This window comes from Lithobates pipiens, unplaced genomic scaffold (genome assembly GCF_037356315.1).
Source record: "Lithobates pipiens isolate NorthernLeopardFrog02 unplaced genomic scaffold, aLitPip1_a1.2 Scaffold_8, whole genome shotgun sequence".
In the NCBI taxonomy this organism is placed as follows: Eukaryota; Metazoa; Chordata; class Amphibia; order Anura; family Ranidae; genus Lithobates; species Lithobates pipiens.
In genome coordinates, this window is record NW_027507903.1 from 124,053,135 (window position 1) to 124,075,363 (window position 22,229).

At 38.4% G+C, this 22,229-nt stretch overlaps 1 protein-coding gene across 6 annotated transcripts in view; it reads left to right on the forward strand.

Annotated features, from left to right (window-relative positions):
* Window positions 1–18,281, forward strand: part of SCAPER (S-phase cyclin A associated protein in the ER) — a 399,576-nt gene extending 381,295 nt beyond the window's left edge. For all 6 annotated transcript variants that reach the window (XM_077472442.1, XM_077472443.1, XM_077472441.1 and 3 more), the window contains 3 exons: window positions 9,033–9,224; window positions 13,165–13,216; window positions 17,826–18,281. In XM_077472442.1, coding sequence (XP_077328568.1) covers window positions 9,033–9,224; window positions 13,165–13,216; window positions 17,826–17,914 — 333 coding nt within the window. In that variant the 3' untranslated portion in view covers window positions 17,915–18,281. The remainder of the gene's footprint in view (window positions 1–9,032; window positions 9,225–13,164; window positions 13,217–17,825) is intronic.
* Window positions 18,282–22,229: the final 3,948 nt, after the last annotated feature.

Here is a 22,229-nt window from a genome sequence, read left to right on the forward strand (position 1 = left end):
CTTGAAGCAGATAAGCTACAGCAGCAGAAGACCACACCAGGTGTCACTCCTGTCAGCTAACAACAGGAAACTGAGGCTACAATTCACACAGGCTCACCAAAATTGGACAATAGAGGACTGGAAAAAACATTGCCTGGTCTGATGAGTCTCCATTTCAGCTGCACCATTCGAATGGTAGAGTCAGAATCTGGTGTAACAACATGAAAGCCTTGTATCAATGGTTCAGGCTGCTGGTGGTGATGTAATGGTGTGGGGGATATTTTCTTGGCACACTTTGGGCCCCTTAGTACCAATTGATCATCGTTTAAACCCCACGGCCTACATGAGTATTGTTGCTGACCATGTCCATCCCTTTATGACTACAGTGTACCCATCTTCTGATGGCTACATTTAGCAGGATAATGCACCATGTCACAAAGCTCAAATCATCTCACCACTGGTTTCTTGAACATGACAATGAGGTCACTGTACTCCAGTGGCCTTCATAGTCACCAGATCTCAGTCCAATAGAGCACCTTTGGGATGTGTTGGAACGGAAGATTCACATTATGGATGTGCAGCCGACAAATCTGCAGGAACTACATGATGCTATCATGTCACTATGGACCAAAATCTTTGAGGATTCCAACGCCTTGCTTAATCTACAATATGACATGAAGAATTAAGGCAGTTCTGATGGCTTAAGGGGGTCTAACCTGGTACTAGCAAGGTGTACCTAATAAAGTGGCCAGTAAGTGTATGTATGTATATATATATATATATATATATATATATATGATATTTTTGCAGTATAGGAGAAATTTTGTGTAAAAGTACAAAAAATTTCTTTTGATGATAGCAAAATTTAAATGTAATTGTGATTCATGGGAGCAAGTACAATATTTGGTACCATTCTATGTGCCCAAAACATGCTTTTGGGTTGAATAAGCTCGGCTTTATTTCTACAGCATTTGTATGTTGTTATTACTCTGTTCAAACTATTTGCTGCCAAACAGGGGCTGTCATCACATCTATGGGACTTTTCTTGTTTATAGAGTATTGATTGTCTTTATGTATAATGTATGTGCCAAAGTGGAAGTGCGTACTATTTAAGATGAGAACTGGAAGCGTGTGTAATGTTAGCAGTCTGCTTTTAAGTTACTACACAATCAAACATGTATAGGTGCTCTTATTTACAAACAAGCATTTCCCTAACCAGTTTTTGCCATTTTATGGGTTTAGCTATAGCTGGGGCTCATTTATAAATGAAAAAGTGGAAAGTGAAGAGGGCACATGTGTGACTGTTGGGTCTCATGACCTATACTCTCATTATATAATGCGTTCTTCTGACAGCCAGATATGTGTGAAGTGTTGTGCATACATACATCATGCATGTCATGTGCCGTACACGTCCTGATGCAATGGCCAGAGGCCAGAGTACGTCTCCGATCATTTAAACTGTCAATAGACATGCATGTGCCAGGGCTCATTGATGTGATGTCCCACCCTTTCCAGATGCGCCTGCTCTCTTTGTGGCTGGTGGGAAGCACTTCCCCATCACTACATTAATGGTGATAAGTGCAAAAACTGCCATTCTTATTTCTTGTTTGAAATATAGTTCATAAATCTGCTCTTCTTTATTTCCCTATGGAATAATAAGTAAGCGATCGTTCTGGTACATCTACCTCTCTGTGAATACAGCTGGCGGTTTCCCTACAGGTTAAAAGATAACATTCAACTGATTTTCCTTCTTTTTTTTTGTAATTATTGATGAAAATCTATATTATTCTCTGTGATACCCTGCCGTGGTAGGAGTTTTACACATCAATCAACAATATTGTTTTTATTATTATTATTATAGACAGGCTTTATTGCCAGGGGCTGCCATAAAGATACAGTGCATAGGTATGGTCATTATGATCTGCTTTATTGCAGAGCTTGACAAATTTGATTTGAATCTAGGAGCCTGCTATAAAAGTTAGGAGCCATTTTTTTTTTAGCTAACGAAGCTTACAGGTAGAACATGCAACATGTTCACGAAGATGAACTTATCCTTTAACCCTTTCACTGCCACGGTTGTCTTTGAATTTTTTGCACAAATGTTTAAAAAAATTATTTTAGGCCGGCTGCTTGAATAAAACCCCCAAACTTTTTTTTATTAAACACCCGAGAATAAAATAATGGTAGTTTCACTTTTTTGTCACACAATATTACCACAAAGGTCTAGGACAGAGCTTGACAAATTTTCTTTGAATCTAGAAGCCAGCTAAAAAAGTTAGGAGCCAGTTTTTTTTTGTTAACTAACAAGGCTTACGGGTAGAACATGTAACCTGTTCCCGAAGGTGAACTTATCCTTTAACCCTTTTGCTGCTAGGGCCGTCTTTGCATTTTTTGCACAGATGTTTAGAAAAAAAAATACTCCCATAATACTATATAGTTTCTGAAAACGGACACCCCTAGAGAATAAAACAGTGGTAGTTCCAATGTTTTATGTTACATAATATTACCACAAAATTTCAGTAAAAAACACATTAAAGTTAATTTAATGCCACACAAATGCAACAAATTGTCTGATTTCTGGTAAAATATAAAAGTCGAGGTTGCACCGAGGAAATAGATATCCGACATGTCAAATCTTAAATTTGCGCGCGCCAGTTAAATGGCGACAAACGTCAGTACCCTATATTTTCCATACGCGTTAAAAGCTATCAGTGTTAGCGATACGGAGGAGGTCTGGTGCTAGAATTGTTGCTCTCATTCCGGAGATATGTAACATGTGAATCGCAATTGTTTTCAGGCATAGACACCCCGACGTGTGTGTTTATGTTTGTACGTGCGTATATGTGGGGGAGCAGGATTTTATATACTTAGGTGTAACTTTAATTTTTTACAATTAAAAAATATATATATATATATTGACTATATGACTTTTTTTTTTCCTCTTTAATGAAACATCCAGGGTCTAAAAGACCCTACATGTCTCCCCTGAATGTAATGCAATGCACATCACACTGCATTACCTTCTTTTCTGGCCTTGATGCCCAGGGAAACTATCAACGGAGACGTCATACATGTCACTTCTGCTCTCCTCCCCTTGTTGCTGACCCAGAAGTGTGTCTGCTCTCCTCCCTCCCATGTGCCATGCTGCACCCGGTATGCCAGCCCTGGGCCCACAGATGGGCAAGCGGAGCATGGGATACATAGCTGGGGGGGGGGGGGGCGTGTGAGGTGTATGGAAGCATTTGGGCACCAGAGCACAATTTCTTTTCACCGTGGCGACCTGGGTTTTATCGAACCGTGCTTTATTGTACATCATCCTTGTGTCAATGCCTTCACTATATATTGTGTTTTAGAGGTCTGATTCAAAAATGATGCTTTTAATTACTTTTTGAGGATTTAACAGTAACAACAGATGTACGTTTAAGCTGTTTTTGGTTTGAATTTTTTTTTTCTTTCCCTCAATATTTTTTTAGCTAGTAGTGTGTACTAGTAACAAAAAACAGCCACAAGGCATTGATTACTTTCTTTGATTTTTTATTTATTTTATTTTTTTCAAAAAAGGGGTTAAAAGATCCTCTTAGTATTGAAGTCATTCTGGCGCCAAGGATGAAACGTGGGTGTCCTACCTCACAGACCCAGTGCCTACACCTCAAAGTCTGCCCCTCCTTCCATCAAGGTTAATGGGAGATGTTTATCGTGGGCTGATGAAAAGGTTTTCACAAAGCCTGACTAAGTGGCCATGAAATGTTAGGGCTTTTGGATGAGCTGATCAGTAATGCTGGCTATAGAAAGCCCCTTGACATTTACAAGTTTAACCCCTGCACTACAGACACAGTGAAGGGGTCTCTCTGCTGACAAACAATAGAGGCTTTCCAATGTCGCATGACTGCAGAGAAAAGGATCTGTGCACACTTATCTGATCCTCTTGTCTTCTTTCAAATGTAAATCATTCAACACCACTTTCCATTTTTCACAGTTTTATTGGAGCCAATGTTTACAGAGCTCCAGAACATTTCTTTATTTTACATATACTACAGTTTTAAAACATCTACCAAGTACATTTTCCAAAATCTGATGGTTAACTATTAAGGAGCTTGAAATAAATTGCAAATAAATTACAGTTAAGAATGTAATTCTGTTTTTCACTCTATGTTCTATCCTTTTTATTTATTATAGCGTTTGAGTGGTTATCCAAACAAATTTTAGAGAAATATTCATACTGTATGTATAGTCCTTTTTGGCACCATCGTGTACATTTTGCTTGCTGGTTCTCTAGCATATTCCATCTTATACCTATATTATTCCTATCATTCGTCTCCAACGCAATTCATTTGCCCTCACTGATTTGTTTTTAATTAATGGCTGTCTTCTCTATTAGCAATTTCCTTGTTCCTGAATTCCCACTTACATTGATAGATTTCATTCTGTGAACTGAGCTTTTTCACTGCATCTTCTGTACAGAACGTTATGAGACATATGCAAATCAGAAGATCATTTTTTGCTACTCTTGACATTCTTTTGAAAGAGAAAAAATGTTACAGCACAGATAGTAACTCAAAATTGTACAAAATAATGAATGACAGAAATATATCTTCTGGTAAGAGACCAAATAGTTCAGATCACACAGATTACTTTTTCTCTGTTCATATATTGTGGTAGTGTGTACAGTGTTATACAAGGGATATGCACAGACAGATTTACTAGTTTTCTTTCATAACTTGCATACTTGCATACTTTTTTTGGCACATTTTTGCTCTTAATGTTCTTTATAATTTTTTAGCCAATTACTTTATTAGCTGAATAAAATAGTAATGGGGTAATTTTCAAACCATTTACAATATTGTGCTCATTTTCACATATGTTTCTCATAGCTTTAAAACTGGAAATGTAGTTAGCTTTTTTATTAAAGTGGTGCAATGGTGCTGTGCATCCAATTTGATTTTGGTTCAGTGAAGACAATTAAGAAAAGGTTCTGGTTGGTAGCTAGTTTTTATGTACTTTGCAACTCATTCTCTGATATGTTAAAGAAGCATAGTAGTGTTATTACAGCTCCAAATCTATATTTCAAAGATTTTTTATATTTAATGTTTTTTTCCCTAGCATAGTTAGCCCTTACAAACAACTTTGCAACTAGAAACAGTTAGGCCCCTTTCACACTGACGTCCCGTTCAGGCCCGCCTGTCAGTTTTTCAGGCGGACCTGAACGGGTGCTCCATAGAGCTCTATGGAGCGTCGGATGTCAGCGGTGACATGTCCGCTGACATCCGACCCGCTCCGATCCGAAAAAGTGTGACGGAGGAAAAAGCTATTTTTCCATCCGTCTGCGGATCGGATCGGATGACGACGGGCACTGCGGTCCGTCGTCATCCGATCTCCCATAGGGGAGAGCGGCGCTGTGACAGGTCCGTCCCTGCACAGTGTGCGGAGACAGACCTGTCATCTCCCTGCTCAGCGGGGATCGGCGGAGTGATCCCCGCTGAGCAAACGGACATCCACGGGGCGGATCAGAACTGATCCGCCCCGTGTGAAAGGACCCTTAAACCAACTTTTTTTTTTTTTGTATTGTAATTTTTATTATTTTTCAGGAAAGTAATATAAGCTATTAGCTATTGGAATAAAATATAATAAAATTACAAAGAAGAAGCTATGACAAGCAATCTGACGGTGCAAACACATATAATATCAACTTAAAACTTGTTCTCTTAAAAGTACATATTAGAATAATGTACGTGGATCTTTTTGTAATTTTATGCATCATTGTGACCAAACTGTTCTTGGTAAAGTTATGATAAATGTAAATTTTCTATTAATGCATCAAATAGAATTCCTATCCTGTGTTTATGTGCTCCCTGCCCACCGAAAACATAAAAGATAACATATTTTCATTATACATCTTACTAAGTCAAAAAATGCTTTTTTTTTTCCTGCAGAGTTAGCTGGCAGTCAGGTCAGTGTATTACTACATAAGTCTCTACTGTCCATTGTTTACAAAGTTAGTCAAGTTTTCAACAATTTAATCTAGCAGTTCACCATGCATTAAATTCTGAACTTTAAGACAATGCTGGTACTGTCTAATATTTGCAAAGGTTTAAATTTAGCTTTATAATGTATTCTTTTTGAAAAAAAGTCATAAATTACAGGAGACCTTAATGCATGATAACTGGCTGGTTTCAGTACTGCTCTATGCAGAAATCCCTTACAGCTTATTTATAAGTGCAGACATATGCTATTGAAGTTACTGGATGCTAGCAAAAGAGATAGCAGTATAAGCATTTGTTGGAGTATAAAGGAAGAGCTCCAAGAAAAAACACAAAGTTAACTATGCAAGGTTAGCATCTTTTTGCCATTGTCTTCTTTTTATTTATTGCACCATTTAACCCCATACACATGGGCCAAATGCCGGCCAACATGAGTCGGTTCATTCAAAACCATCAAACATTCGGCCTGTGTGTATGCCAGCCGGTCCAACAGAAGCCGCTGTTTGACCAGCTTCTGTCAGACAAGGATGCTGGGAAACCAGCAGTCAACCGGCTCATAAACTACGCTTTGAGAGCGCTGATCGGAGTGTTCTGGCAGGGGCTCGTTCCTGGAGATCCAACGATCCAAAGAAAGTGCAGCGGCTCCGATCAGAGCTGATCGGAGTGTTCTGGTGGGGGATTGTTTCTGGAGATCCGACGATCCAAAAACAGTACCGCGGCTCCGACCAGAGCTGACAGCTTTTTTGGGGTTGAACAGAGAAAAACGAATAGTGTGTACCAGGCTTTAGAATAATTCTCTTAAAAGTTTGGACTGTCCCATAAAATGAAGTTTGTCTCACACAATAGCCTGCAGCTTCCAGAGAAACTAAAGCCGACCAATGAAAATCGCTTGAATCCCCCCGCTGAGCCATTGTGTTCTCCCAGCAAGGGTAGCCTTCCCCACTGGGAAAACAGTGATTACTGCTATAAGTTATAATAGGCACTAGCAATAATGGCATGTTAAGTCTGATGTGCTGATTGTACCCAAGTTGATCGACTGATCAACTTGGGTACATTCAGCCTGCTCGCACATGGTTCGAATCTTGGCCGGTTCCTGACGAACTGCCGAAATTTGAACCGTCTATGGCCGGCTTAACCATTACAAACAACTCCATCCAGCAGTAAATATTCTGCTGTCATGATTCAGACTTATATTGATCTGCAGTGAGTTAAAGTGGTTCTAAACCTAAGAACAAAAATGTAATATATTGCAGCTTACTAGCCCTCAGATGTAGTGGATACATTCGTTTTCAGGCTAAGAACAATTGCAGCAAGTACAGAAGATACCCATTGATCTTGCCATAAACAAATTCAGTCTTTATGAAACTTGCTCATAATTGACCTGACATTAAAAACAATGTTTACCTTTCTAAGCTATCTTCTGTAAATCAAAAATTCTCCTACTCCCCATGTAATTGTGATAAAGAAAGGAAGACAGTTTGTAGTCCTGTCCTAGGATGACAACCATGACTCCCCCATGGATACCCTAGAAAAAGTAAATGTCTTATTTGCAAGTCTGAAAAATACAGCTGTCACATCTAAGAACTAGCAAGAGGAATTGTAATAATTTGGGGTTTAGATATGCTTTAACCACTTCAGCCCTGAAAGGTTTACCTCCATCATGACCAGGCCATTTTTTGCGATACGGCACTGCTATATTTTAACTGGCAAATAAAATTGATGTCCCTTTTTTCCCTACAAATAGAGCTTTCTTTTGGTGGTATTTGATCACCTCTGCGTTTTTTATTTTTTGTGCTATAAACAAAAATAGACAATTTTGAAAAATATATATATATATTTTATACTTTATGCTATAAAACATATCCCATAAAAGAAAATGTAAAAATCGAATTTCTTATTCAGTTTAGGCCAATATGTATTCTGCTACATATTTCTAGTAAAAAAAAAAATCCCAATAAGTGTATATTTATTAAACTAAGGGATATTTTAATGGAATTTTTATATATTTATTTTTTACTAGTAATTAGCGATTTTTAGCAGGACTGCGACATTGCAGCAGACAAATCGGACAGCTAACTGTGACACTAATACAGTGATCAGTGCTAAATAATTTGCACTGTAACTGTACTAATGACACTGGCTGGGAAGTGTTGTGTGTTCTTCTAACTGAGGGGGGAATGCTGTGGCTGGAAGAAAAGACAGATCTGTGTTTCTGATTAGCAGAATGATCAGCGCACCCCTGCGGCCATCATAGTCACTGGACCCGCTGATTGGCTCTCGGTCTGTCCAATCACGCCAGCAGCGTGCCTCAGACCCACTGCACATAATCACACGATTTTGCACAGGAGGGCTGCCCCAGCTGCAGTATATCTGTGTGGGGCGGTCCTTAAGTGGTTAATGTGTAAACTGTAACCTTCAACGGGATATTTAAAAACCAGCAAATGGGGCATTCTCCAAATGATTATTAGAGGTGAATCTCCCTGGTTGATGTTTTCAATTACAAGGAATGATTAACCACCTGTGAATGTTTGGTAATTGTCACATTCACCATTCTATAATTCTGCCCCTTAGTGTACAGGTACTACTGCAGCACCCACTACAAAAAAACACTGGTGCACATAGCGTACAATGAGTAATTTTTATTTCTAGCCTTGGTACTGGTCTCCTTTAAAAAACATAATTCATATTAAGATAGTAATTATTGTTTTTACAGTATTCTAAAATCCTGTACAGTGGCTTAATAGTTGATTGACAAAATGTGAACTGGTGTGTTTTCATATATCCCAGGCCCATATTGTCAGTATGGGTTATATTTAAAACATGTATTCTAGAGTAATCATTTACACAAGGCACAGCTTTTGGAACTTTGCTTGAATATACATTAATAAAGGATATTTTTTTTTTTTTCATTTTGGAGAAAAAGTTACTGAACGTATTAGATTGTTTTCTTTTCAAGCATGTATTCCAGATGCTGAAATGGTCTAAGAATGTTGAAAGGAAGGGAAGGATTACATCTCTGGAGCATGCTGTTTTCTCAGTAGACAGTGTTTTTACTTGTGCTGTTAATTCTTACAGGTCATTGTCCAGTCTGGCCGTCACCCCACCGTTCTTCAGAAACTTTGCCAGCTCCCCTTCCAGTATTTTAGTGACTCCCGGCTGGTCCGGCTGCTATTTCCTACACTGATTGCCGCCTGCTACAACAATCTGCAGAATCGACTGATTTTGGAACAGGAGTTGAGCTGTCAGCTGCTTGCCACTTTTATTCAGGTACAGAACTGGGAAAGGGATCAGCACCTGGGCAGCTTGAAAACTGAACAAGTGTGTAGGAGGTGCCTGGGGAAGGGAAACAATGAGCTAGCAAAATTGAAAATAGAATAAATCTAGAGCGCCCTGAGAAGTTTAGTATGTCCGTAAGTATATATTTTTATAGCATATTTTTTTTAGAAATTGCAAATTTTTTATACCCAAACATAAACACAAACTATTTTAATGAATAAGATTCACAAGGAAAATAAGCAGAATTTTTTATTTGTAACAGATAAAAATAATGAGTAAAAGAAATTTAGCAAAGGAAAGGAAGGACTGAAAAGTAACATAGAATCATTTGATCCCTAATATTAATATAATGGGTTATTACATTGGTTTCAGACAACCTTATTTGTCATAGTTATTTTCTTTTCTTTATAATTCCATGTAATATTATATGCATTGATCTGATTTGAATGTTTAAGCACTGCAAAAATAATTTAAAAAAGAAAGTAACAGCAAATTCAGAAACATATGTTAGATGTAAGGACAAAATTTTTAATTTTTGCTTCTTTCAATATACAGATTTGCAATACAGATAAACATATGTTGTCCATTTTTATAGAATAGTTGTATATTTTATATTTTATAATGTGTACTTAGTATTCTATAAATTCAATTATACAATTTATTAATACATGATGTGTATGGAGGTTTGTAATAATCCATCCAGTCATTTGTCACCAAAGTATTATGATATGCTTTTTAGGAATATGAATATGCAATTAATGTAGCCCATATAATGCTACAATTTATTTTGTTCATTTTATTTTATTTTTTGTTTTGTTTTGTTTTTTTGTTTTTTTTTTATACCAAATGCATTTAACGCTCCTTTGTGTATGTGTGTGATTTCCCAGTGCAGTTTGTACTTCTTTATACTCAACGGTATATATGAAGAAAGACAGTTTGTGATTTTTACATTAGCTGTTGAGGTTGAATGGTGGCATGCTTATGCCAACCGAGAGTCTGATATTCAAAATGAGTTGTGTAAATGATGTATAAAGATTTATAAAATATTTATAAATATCTGATTTATCCAGAAGTGAGTGCAGCACAATAAAGTATAAAATGGTACCTGCATCCAAGCAATTAGAAAACAGGGGCAGGGGAAACTTTTTTAGGATTTTGTTGGTGCCGTCATAGATTACAGAAAAAAAAATATGTGTAATCTATGACGGTATCTGCAAAATAACAAAAAAAAAATTGCTGCCCCCTGTTTTCCATTTATAATTATTTTGTTGGTCAAATATTTAGATACAGAAACAATATAAGTAATATAATGGTTGGTCAGAAAATCCTTTGGATTAAAAAATTCTCTATTCGGCTCTTATTTGAATATTACCAAATGGTGAAGCTTTAGACTCCTTGCACACTGGGTTCAAAAAAATGTCTGTTCTCGTTGGAGTAAAAAACGCTCGTATAGAGCATTTTTTGTACAAAGTTTAAATGAGTTTAGGAGAGTTTTACGTTGTTCCTGCCAGTAAACTCCAATCAGAAACCCGAATCAGAAGGTTTTTTTTTCCTGCCTCTAAACGTTGATCTTAAAATATGCCTCTTAATGTCCTAATGTGCATGGACACATAGGATAACATTCGGTTGCTTCTATAGGCAGAACACAAAACTCCTGTAGAAGCAACATTTTTTACGCCAGTTTGCATGGAGCCTTAGTCAGATGCTAAAAATTGTGCACTGTTTGTTATTGAACAAGACAACAAGATTTTGTTGTGTTTGTACCAATTTGCCATACCTGTTAAAAAACATTAAATTCCTTATATTGTTTCTGTATCATTTTATTTTATAATGTAATTTCCTGTACATTTCTTAAAAAAAAAAAAAAAAAAATCTTACTGCTGTAATCTCTTAAAGTGTATCTAAGGCCAAATTTTTTTCTTTTAAAAAAAGAGTATGGTAGTTAAAAGAAAAAAAAAAAAAAACTTCTGTGAAGTCTTTATTGGTGTCTGTGTCCCCGCTGTGAAGACACAACAGCAGGAAGTGAAGTTGAATCTTCACACTGGGAAAAAAGCTGATAGGATTCCCAACCATATCCAATACTGAAATAAATTGCTTTAAATGTACTTTGTATGTGAAATCGTATACAGCTTGTAGAGTCAAGTACAGAGCCAATTCCCCGATTTATCAACCCCTTTGCTTACATGCTTGAAATGGCAACTACAATCTTTTATTACATTTTTATTACAAATTTATTATTGCATTTGAGCCATAGCCTGTCTAAAGCTGGCACAATACTTTTCTTGCTTAGTGGAGGCGTTTTAGAAAGCAGACTGCAAGCTAATGCCACAGAATGACACTTTGCTCCCCTTTTGCACTACACACCTGTATATGATAAATTCCTCCCATAGATTTTATAGCTATCACATGTTAAACAATTTCATTTGTTTCTCATGTTTCTATTTTTATTTCCATATAGCTGATTCAATATACAGATTATTTTTCTAATAATATTTAACCAAATTATGTGTTTTTTTTCTTCTTATCTGGCTGTGCCATATCTACTGGCCACAAAAGATTACAGTAGGCCTTGAGTAATTCAATTTGAACTGGAACATTAACTATGATATTTTTGGGGGGGTTTGGTCATTAAATATACCCTGATATATTAGAGCAGAGAGTGAGAAAGAATCCCACTCTAATCTAAACCAAAGTGGGAAGCATTGTGATATCAATTTATATAGAGTTAATTTGCTAATATTTTAAATTATATTTGCTAATATTTTAAATTATATTTGCTAAAAATTAAATTAAATTGTGTAATTAGTGGCAGTTACTTAAACTACTTGAGTGTTTTAATGTTATTACCCACAAAACCCTTCAGAGGCTGAAATGATGATAATCATTGGTGTCACAAGTACATATCTATACTAATAAGTCATTACTACATCTGAATTCCGTTTCTCTATAAATGTACGTTACCTGTTTTAAGGTAGCTGAGCTTTTAGCGCTGTAGCTGAATAATTCCATCTATAATTGAAGACAATGACAATGTTTTTAGAATGGGAACTCTATTTCAGAAACATTCGAAGGACCCTTTATTATCTGTGTTCTCTCATTTTATATTTTGTGGCTCTGAAGCCGCTGGCAGTGGACGAGTTAAGTGAGAGTTTAGTAAAGACAGGAGCTCTGAGCTGTGTAATTCACTGCTCTGCTCAGTTACTTTCTGGTTTCTAATCGTATAACCTATAAACACAATGTCACATTTGCTTATTTTTCATTGTACAGAGGAAGCAGGAGCTTGGATGCTTTTATCTAACGCGCTTTAGTGCTGCTCAAAAAGATGACTGCTTTTCCTTCTGTCTTATGTGTTATAATAATGTATTTAGCTTTTAATAAAACATTTTATAATTATTTGGGATCCATACTTCAACAGTTGGCCATGCATTGTAGTATGCTGTCAGTATTCATTTACTAGATATCACCATTATGTAAATAAGCTTCTTCATTTTAGAATAAGTTATTAGACTGCACCAGTCCTTTATTCACTGGTCCCACCAAAGCATCTGTGGTGTCAGTTACTTCTTTACTTACAATGCAAAATTGTCTAAAACCATACTTTGACATTTCTACCATTTTAATGCCCCACGGCTGTTTAATGTGACCATTACTGAGACACATACATTGTCCGTTACCGTACAAGAACATCAACACTGCTACCATTGGATGGAAATTTTTCCAAAACTTTTAATCTTTGCTTGAGAACTAGAGAAGGGAAAATATAAAGCTTTGTTTTAATATACATAAAAAAATAAGAAACTAGATGATTCCTTCCATTGCCAATATTAAGCCCCTTGGCGCCATAGTTGTTGTAAATTGAGAACCGTACCAATGTGTAAGTATTGTAACTGTTTGCCGCTCTGCTAACCAGTACATTGTGCTATTGTCTTAGGACTGTTTGCAAGGATCAAGTCATCCCGTCAGTAGAACGTCTCCACACAAAGGTAATGTAACCAAGGCTGGGTGATTGCAGCCATTCAGACATACAACTGTCTATCCTTCTGACCTTCAGAGCAAGGAAATGGCTTGTTTTCAGAAGATGTTATTGACAGTCCAGGCAGCATAATGAACATGGTGCTAATTCATTGTACATAATAAATGGTGAACAACTTCACAACAAAAGCCTATTGAGAGACAGCTTGTTCTTTTATTGGCAACAAAAGGCAGTTTACTCAATGAATCCATCTGCTTTTGGAAATCGTTACTTGCTAAACAAGCTAGCATCTTAGGAGCAGGTTAAATTACTTCCACACAACACACTCACTTCAGGACAGGTCATTGTAAAACACAGTACTTCATAAAGAATGTGAACTTGACAATTTATGCTCATTGAACCCTCAGCGGGTGGTCCTAGAGTTCTACCAATGTTGCCCTTGTGAACTTGCAGTGTGGAGACAAGTGACAAACTCATAAAATAACTTCACTTGACGAAGACGGTTTGGAAATATCTCACTAGGAAAGGTCTGAGTACCGCACATAGAGATGCTTTAGGCAGATTACCATGATCACCTTAGAAACAAAGTTAGATTTTACATTGTGATTGGTAATACTTAAATCCTTGTATCTGTGGTGTTGTAAATGATGCTGGCACTTATAGGCCAGTAAGTTTAACATCTGTTGTGGTCAAGTTAATGGAATCACTTCTGAAAAGAAGGATCATTGATCACCTAAAAACACACAACCTGTTGGACACAGGGCAGCTTGGCCTTATTAGGGACAGATCATGTCTAATCTAATAAAAATAATTTCACTATATCACTAATATTTTGGACTATGGTGGTGCTATGGCAGATGATACTTTTAGTTTATTCATTTACAAATCTCTGTGAATGAATGGCATGGCTGTGTGGGCAGAGCCCCCCACATCTATGCTCACTTTAAAATGTGACAGCAGCTGCAGGGGAGAAGAACCCCTGCCTGCTGTCACAAGGAAAGGTGCTGAACATGTTACGTATCACACCCTCAATACAGGTGTAATATGTTCAAAATGTGAACCTTAAATGTGGTGGCTGCATTCGTTTTCCTTTATTATTCTTTTTTTTTCTTTATTTTCACTTAATGAACTAGCTGTGGTCAGCATTTATTAATTTAAACACAGCACTATAAACTGCACTGTATTAACTAAGGTCTCCTGCATATGGGGTCATCCTGCTGCAGTGCATTCCTCCCAGTGTTTTAGTGCTCCTGGGAGGGACAGGTGCAGCACCCAGCCCTCCCACAGGTAGCCTATCAAAAACCTGTGGTAGTCTGTGGCTGAATGGTACTGAATGCTGTACCAAGTGAAACCAGTGATTAGGGCCCTGTGCAATCAGGTATGAGTGTCTGGAGCACAGGGCTTCTGCATTACATACTTTAGGCCCTGAACACACAGGGTCCTATACACCAAGACTACTCTGTACAATGTTCAGGCAAGCTGCAACCTGCCATAGACTTTGACAGGCTGCCTGCTGCCAGGCTGGACACCTCACCTATACCTCCTGGCATACTAAAATGCCAGGAGGGACATATTGCAGCTGGAAGGCCCCATGTGCAAGGGGCTTAAAGCAGGAAGTAGGATGCAGAGTCCTTCACCTTTTGCTTTTTCATTCTTTTATGAAAAAATAATAAGCTTCGTTAAAATCCCTTTAAATAGCTTGTCAATTGAGTATAATCAGGCATACATTAATTCATAGCCTATGTGATGCACAGCCAAGTGGTTGTAAACCCTTACAACCAACTTTGACCTACAGGTAAGCCTAGATTAAGGCTTACCTGTAGGTCCAAGAAATATCTCCTAAACCTACACGGTTTAGGAGATATTTGCCAAAAGACAGGCACCGCTGTCTATGGCGCATGCGCCATAGACAGCGGCGCATAGGCGCACTGAGCGCGCCGCAGTTAACGGCGATATGCCGCTAATGGCGGCTCCCGTGCGCATGCGCGGGAGTGGCGTCATCGCGGCTCTGACCAATGACAGCGCCGGAGCAGCGAGACCCACCAAGAAGATGGAGGCTCCGTACACAAGGGGACAGCGGTGACTTCGCTGGCTCCTGTGTCAGGTAAGTGACACATAATGGACTACTATGCGATGCATAGTATTCCATTATGCTTTACCTTTGCAGGGAATCAAAGAGGAAGTAAACCCATCAGGGTTTACTTCCTCTTTAAAGTCTAGGCAAAAGACTACATGGTCTCTGGCTACCAGGAGCATTACTGATGTTTTCTATCATTAAAGACATCAAAAAGTGTTTTTTTCTGTCTGTCTGTCCGCAGTGAGTGAGATAAGCAGCCATTCTTTACAATAAAGGAAACCTGTCGTGGGCTATTATTGTAGACAGCCGTTGCTAACCTCTCCTTTTGAAAATGCTAGTTACCTGGCTGTCATTCTTATAAGTTGACTTCAATGCTGAGTTGCTGACCCAGAACAACTGATAATATTGACAAGTACCTATGACACTTTTTTCTGACACTCATGTACAGTCATGCTTGTTCTAGGTCTTCAGTACTGGGAAATTCTTAAGGCACATTTCCACTTTTGCAGTCAAATTTGGGGATACTCCACTATATGTGTGTTATATGTTTCCATTAACACAGCATGACTTAAAAATGTTCCCAACCTTTTAGATGTTTTTCAGGACAAGGTGTCATGGCTGACTGCAATATTTTTTGAACAAGTTCAGAGTGAGCCTGTCCTCATTAGCTTACAATGCAAGAAGTCCAGCCCTTAAACCTCAAACCCTTTGTTAGGACAGTGTTCGCATCTTGTTTCTTGTTTAAATCTTGTTGTTAAATATTTATCAAATCTTGTTATCTTGTTTGAAACTGAAGATCTTCCTTCACAGTACAGACAGGGTTAATTATGGCAAAAACAGTTGCCCAGCCCTCTCATAAGCAAAGAGAATTATGTAGCATTTTACCTTTCTAGAGGGTCCAGAATAGAAAATCTAAACTAGTTATCTGCACTTTTAAATATTTTTTTTTTTAATTTTGCTATATGAATGGGACATGTAATAGATGTAAAGAAAGTTTTATCCCAATTTGGCTGCAGAAGTGGAAACACTTTAACTTCTTCAGATCCACGATATAGCCGAATGACGGCTACAGCATGGACCTACTTTGCTGGGAGTATATCAATAGACGTCCTCCCGTGCCTGAGTGGTCTGTGCGCCCCCTGCATGGCACGCGTGGCATGCTCTGTGATCAGTGAGTCTATGAGGCTCGGCTGATCACAGATCAGAGTAAGGGGTCGCTTTTGACCCCTTTACTACATGATCAGCTGTCAGCCACTGATCATGTGATGTAAACAGAGCCGGTAATCTGCAATTTTTTCTCCTCGCACTGATAGCGTGAGGAGAAAAAAAAAACAGATCACTGGCGGCTCTCAGAGGGACATCGGTCCCGATCAAAGAGAGCTCCCGCCAGCTCATCTGTGCCCACCTGTTCCAATTCCCGGTTCCCCCTACCAGTGCACAACAGTGCCGCCTACCAGTGCCCACAGTGCCGCCTATCAGTGTCACCAATCAGTGCCTCGTCAAAAGTGCTGCCCATCAGTGTCACCTACCAGTGCCATCTATCAGTGGTACCTATCGGTAACACCTATCAGTGCCACCCATCAGTGCCATCTTATGAGTGGCCATCTGTGCAGCCTATCAGTGCCGCCCTCATCAGCGCATATCAATGAAGGAGGAAAATTACCTGTTTGCAAAATTTTATAATAAACTATGAAACATGATTTTTTTTGTTTTAGTTTTTTCAAAATTTTAAATTTTTTTGTTTGTTTATCAAAAAATAAAAACCCCAGCTGTGATTAAATGCCACCAGAAGAAAGCTCTATTTGTGTGAAAAACATTGATAAAAATTTAATTTGGGTAAAGTGTTATATATGACCGCACAATTGTCATTCAAAGTGTGACAGCGCTGAAAGCTGAAAATTTGTCTGAGCAGGAGGTGGGTTTAAGTGCCCGGTAAGCAAGTGGTTAAGTTAGACACAGCCTGGCATTTTTGAGAAGAAGGTTTGCAATGGCAGCCCTCATACTTCTTTTATTACAGAGCTACTTTAAAGTAATCTTTTTCACATTTATGTCTGAAAAATGCTCTTTAGACTATAACGCGCTTTATTTTAGTAAAAAAAAAAAAAAGCCCTCTTCTCAATTTGCCTATCAAATTTCTAAAGAAAGCTACCATACAAACAGTGTAGTACATTGCATCAAATACAAGGTGCTGTATTAGAGGGCATTGACACTGACTGTGAACTAGGGGAGCCTGGCTTCCATCCTGGGTAACCTCAGGGTGACCTCTCACTGGCCATTTTACCTCTGGTCCCTGCACTGGCACCATTCAGCAGATGGCATGTGAAAACAAATAAACCAATAAATGGACTACCAATGTCTGCTAGAGTCTGTAGAAATGGATACATCTCTCGCTATTTCTAAAGTATTGAGCAGGAAGTTTTGTAAACATTTGTGACCACCTTCCCCTCCTTCTTCCAGATCACAGTGCTGTCGAAGCAACTGAAAATGACTTTATATAATAATAATGCGTGTAATAATATTATTTTTCCATTTCTCCCCACAGATTATTTCCAGCAGTACCTTGAATTCTCTTGCCGTTTCCCACATCATTGCTGGGAACCCTCTCGTCAGTTTTTCCTGAAAAAAGATTAAGCTGCAATATTCATTTTATAATGTTTTAATATGGGGTGGTTGGTTATAGATCCATAACTCCTCCTCCTACTACATGTACAGATTTGCCACATTATGTAATATAGTATATGCTGTGTGTAAAAATGCTCCATATTGTTAATGTGTACTATTTATATGTTCGGCATGTAAATGCATTGTGCTGTGAGATTTTGCTTGCATGCTAAGATAAACTTGGCTAATCGTTTTTATATTTCCTCGCTCACTACAAAAGTAATCTCCCCTTGCGTATTGTTTACCAGTGAGCTGCAGATTACTTGGCAGTGACCGAGAACTGTATTAAACTGAAATTTCCAATTCTATATATCTTGAAATAAAATAACTTATTTTCTTTCTCGTGTGATGTTTAGTTTCCAGTTTCCTCATTAAGACCTCTGCAGGTACAGCAGAGAGCTGCAGTATTTGTTTCTCTGTGTGGTTAAGAAATACGTTTCTAAGGATGGATGCTTCAAACTCTAATTCAGAGGTGACAGCAAAGTCCACACTCCAATTAAGGTTAATATAAACACAATTCATTTTGCAGACTCCCTGTTAGGATTGCTGCAGCCAACTTTCGGCAGACAAAATCAAACTGTGAGTCAGTTCTACAGAAACTCATTGCACCGTTATTCTCTGCTAGATTTGGAAAACTAGCCCCCGTTTTATCTCCAGAACTTGTCTTTATGGCTTTGGCAGTATTGAGAGCAATATGCGTGAAGGAATGACAACTGACACTTATACCTTTGGATAGTAATGTGGAACTCCAGGATTTTTTTTTTATTCTGTCTTGCATCTGCAAAAATAAAAATCTGTTTTTTGCAATAATCACCTTCAAACTTGAGTTGTCCACCACAGTAGACTTGTGTCACCCAACCCACTGCTGTGAGCACAGGCTTTCATGGATCTAAACCCTGAAGCTGCATCGTCCCTCTGTGCCTGGTCTCACATTACTCAGGAATGTAGTGATGCGTAAGCTCTGCTCAGTCCGAAAGGAAGAACTGCCCACCCCACCACCAAAGAAACAAAGGACCTGTAATGTCACCGGACTGGTCTGAAAACTGCTGAAAAAAATTGTGCCCACATACACTCTATACATGGGTTTGTGGGAGGATTGACATGTCCTTGGAGATACTAACCTCTTTAGGGATCAGATCAACTTTTTTTTTCCATACATTGATGATCTGATCAGTGTGATTTGTCTGTGAAGGACTTTTTGTTTACAATTAATATAATCTCAGGTTCACCAGTGAAGAGCAAGCCATAAAAATTAATAACATGAATCTGACTATGATCGGTTCTAGCACAGATCACAGAGTGTGTACACAAACCTATCTAAAGCCCATTTCTGGGACATCCTCCTCATGCTAAAAAGGCCATACCCAATGGTCTATTTATTAGAGCCAAGTGAAAATGTTCAATTGCAGAAGATTTTAGGAGACGTCATCAATTCCTGGAACAGTGGTCTCTCATTAGAAGTGTATACTAAAGTACAAAACATTACAAGAGAGAGCCTTTTAAAGCAGCCTATAGATGATTTGATTTGCCTTTCTTTCCACCACAGGTGGAGGGAAAGAAAATCACACAATTTCCACATCAAATCACCACACAGTGGTGATCAATTCACACAGTCAGTGTTGATGGAGGAAAGCACTATTATGCTCTGCCAGCAGGGGGCACGGGGAGCCTTCCCAGCCAGCTGAACACAATGATTACTGCTATCAGCTATAGCCGCCAGAAGTAATCACATGTAAGAAATCCAACAGGCTGCTTGTACCCAAGTCGATCTATGGATCGACTCGGGTACAATCATCTTGCCCATACATAGATCGAAATTTAATCCATGTTTGGCAGGCTTACAAGGCAGAGATATTGGTAAAGGTATGATACAGTAAATTGAGCATCCTAGCTCTGTAAATTTTAAAACATGCTATAGCTTGGAATTTGAAAAAATATGAAAATAGTGGGCAGGTGGCTTCCCATTTTACAGGAGACCTACATTTGGGAGAGATACTGGGATTGATTTACTAAAGGCAACTAGGCTGTTTTCTTTTCAAGTGCAGTTACACTCTGCATAGAAGCTATCCCAGAGCTTAGCAGATGAGGTGAAGCCCTGGTGACCATCCATTATTATCATGGGTAATCTTTGGGTAAAGCTTCACCACATTCACTAACCCCTGGAGAACATTCCCTTGCAGAGTGCAACTTCATTTGCAAAGTGAACAGTGTATATGCCTTTAGTAGACCAACCACGCTGCCTCTCTGAGTTAATTTTGTGGCCTGATGGACACCCATAATAGGCAGTATTCTCTCTCCTAGATTGTTTCACTCAAATAACTAAAAAAGATGTGGTTGAGTACTACAGGGATGTTCAGGTGTGGCTCCTCCCATTGTTCCAGCTGTGCCTTTTTTTTTTAGATGACCCACACAGGGATTTGTCATACACTAATGGTGCCTCCTTTGAGATGAAACAACTGGTGATTTGCCAGACAAAGTATTTAGTGCATGTGAAGTCCTGTCTAACAGGTAACAAACAGTACGTAGGCAGGGCAAGATGTCTGTGTGACTGGTTGAAGGATTACCTCTCAAAAATAAATGTACAAATGTAGCGAGACATTTTGTCGAACAACAAGGAGGTAGTGTACAAATTATGGAAAGGGTAGACTGCCCTCCCTGGAGGGGTGATTGGTTTTCTATGTAGAGTATAAAAGAGAAGTATTATGAATATCTAAGTTAGACACTCGCATTCCTAAGAGAATGAATTTTAAATAAGAATTGAAACATTATGATGAGTGACTCTGTTCTCTTTCTGTCACTCCTTTTCACAGCCTTATCCCTCTCACTTTTCTTTTTTCTTTTTTTCTTTCTTTTTATCTTTAGTAAGATTTATTTTCTTCTATGTTCTCTCTCTCCTCTTCTCCCTTCTTTTTCACGCCCCCTTTTTTTTTTCTTCCATTCTTTTGTATTCTCCTTTCCTCTTTTTTTTCTCTCATTTTCCTTTTGCCTTCCTTATCCCCCTTTTTTTTACCTCTTTTCCCTCTTGTCTTCCCTTTGCCTTCAGGCCCAATACCCCTCAATCCTCCTCTTCCCTGCCCCTTTCCTGTCAGTTTAACTATCCTTTTTTTTCTCCCTCTTTTGTTCTTTTCTTTTTCTTTTGTCATCCTCCTGACCTGGTGTATTTCAATATTATCATTATATGTTTCAAGGACACTCCGGGGTGATATCCCTCTATTACCACTGATCAGACCTTATGGTCATTTTATCTTTCTTCTTTTTTATTTTTATTAGGTGTCAAACTATTTTTAACTTTTTTCCTCATAAACTGTTGGTTTAAGGGGGTAGATAAAAGTGGCCCTTTTTTTGTATGGATTGACAAACTTGGAATATAGTGTGTATATACTGTATATTTATCTATATATATGAGGGGTCTTCAAAAAGTTTCCGCATTTTTATATTTTTGTTTGAAATGGTGAGGGTGGGAGGAATAGTAATTGGTTATGTCTTGTTACTAGTCTTTCTGGCAAGCCGGCTGACCTTGCAGTTTAGTATAAGCCCTTGTACAGACGGTCGGACATTCCGACAACAAAATCCATCAGATTTTGTCCGAAACTGGTGTTGCATACACATGGTCGGACAAAGGTGGCGGAAAATCCGATCGTTCGTAACGTGATGACGTTAATTCGTTATGACAGGGCTACGTTCAGGCTAGTAGCCAATAGCTTTGGTCTAGGAATTTGATCTAAGCATGCATGGCACTTTGTCCGATCGGAATTCTCTACAAACCCGAACGGATCATGTTGTCGGAAAATTTTATAGCCTAGCTCTAAAACTTTGTCGGTCGGATATTACAACAGAAACAGTCTGATGGAGCCCACACACAGTCGGATTATCCGACAAGACGTTTTCCGCCGGAATGTCCAACCGTGTGTACAAGGGCTAAGAGTTGTTACGCTATAGTAAAGATGGCTGCATTAAAAAAAAGTGTGGAAATGTTTAGAAGAGCCCTATATATTTGTGTATACTGGGGGTACGCTTTTATGATTTACATTTTGTAATGATCATGATTTGCAGGCTGGGGTCTCTCTTTAACAGCTCCTATCCATAAATTATCATAAACCGCATATAAGGACTTCTCCCCCCACTGACCCTATCTTTAGGATTGAACTTGTAATGGTGAAATGCACTAGAGATGGGCAATTCGGAGTCAAGCACAGTAAAGTTCTTGTTTTTGTAGTCAAATTAAAGTTTTTACTGGTAAGTGGCATCAACAGTGTGCAGCTTCTTTGCTTGATTGAACTGAGAC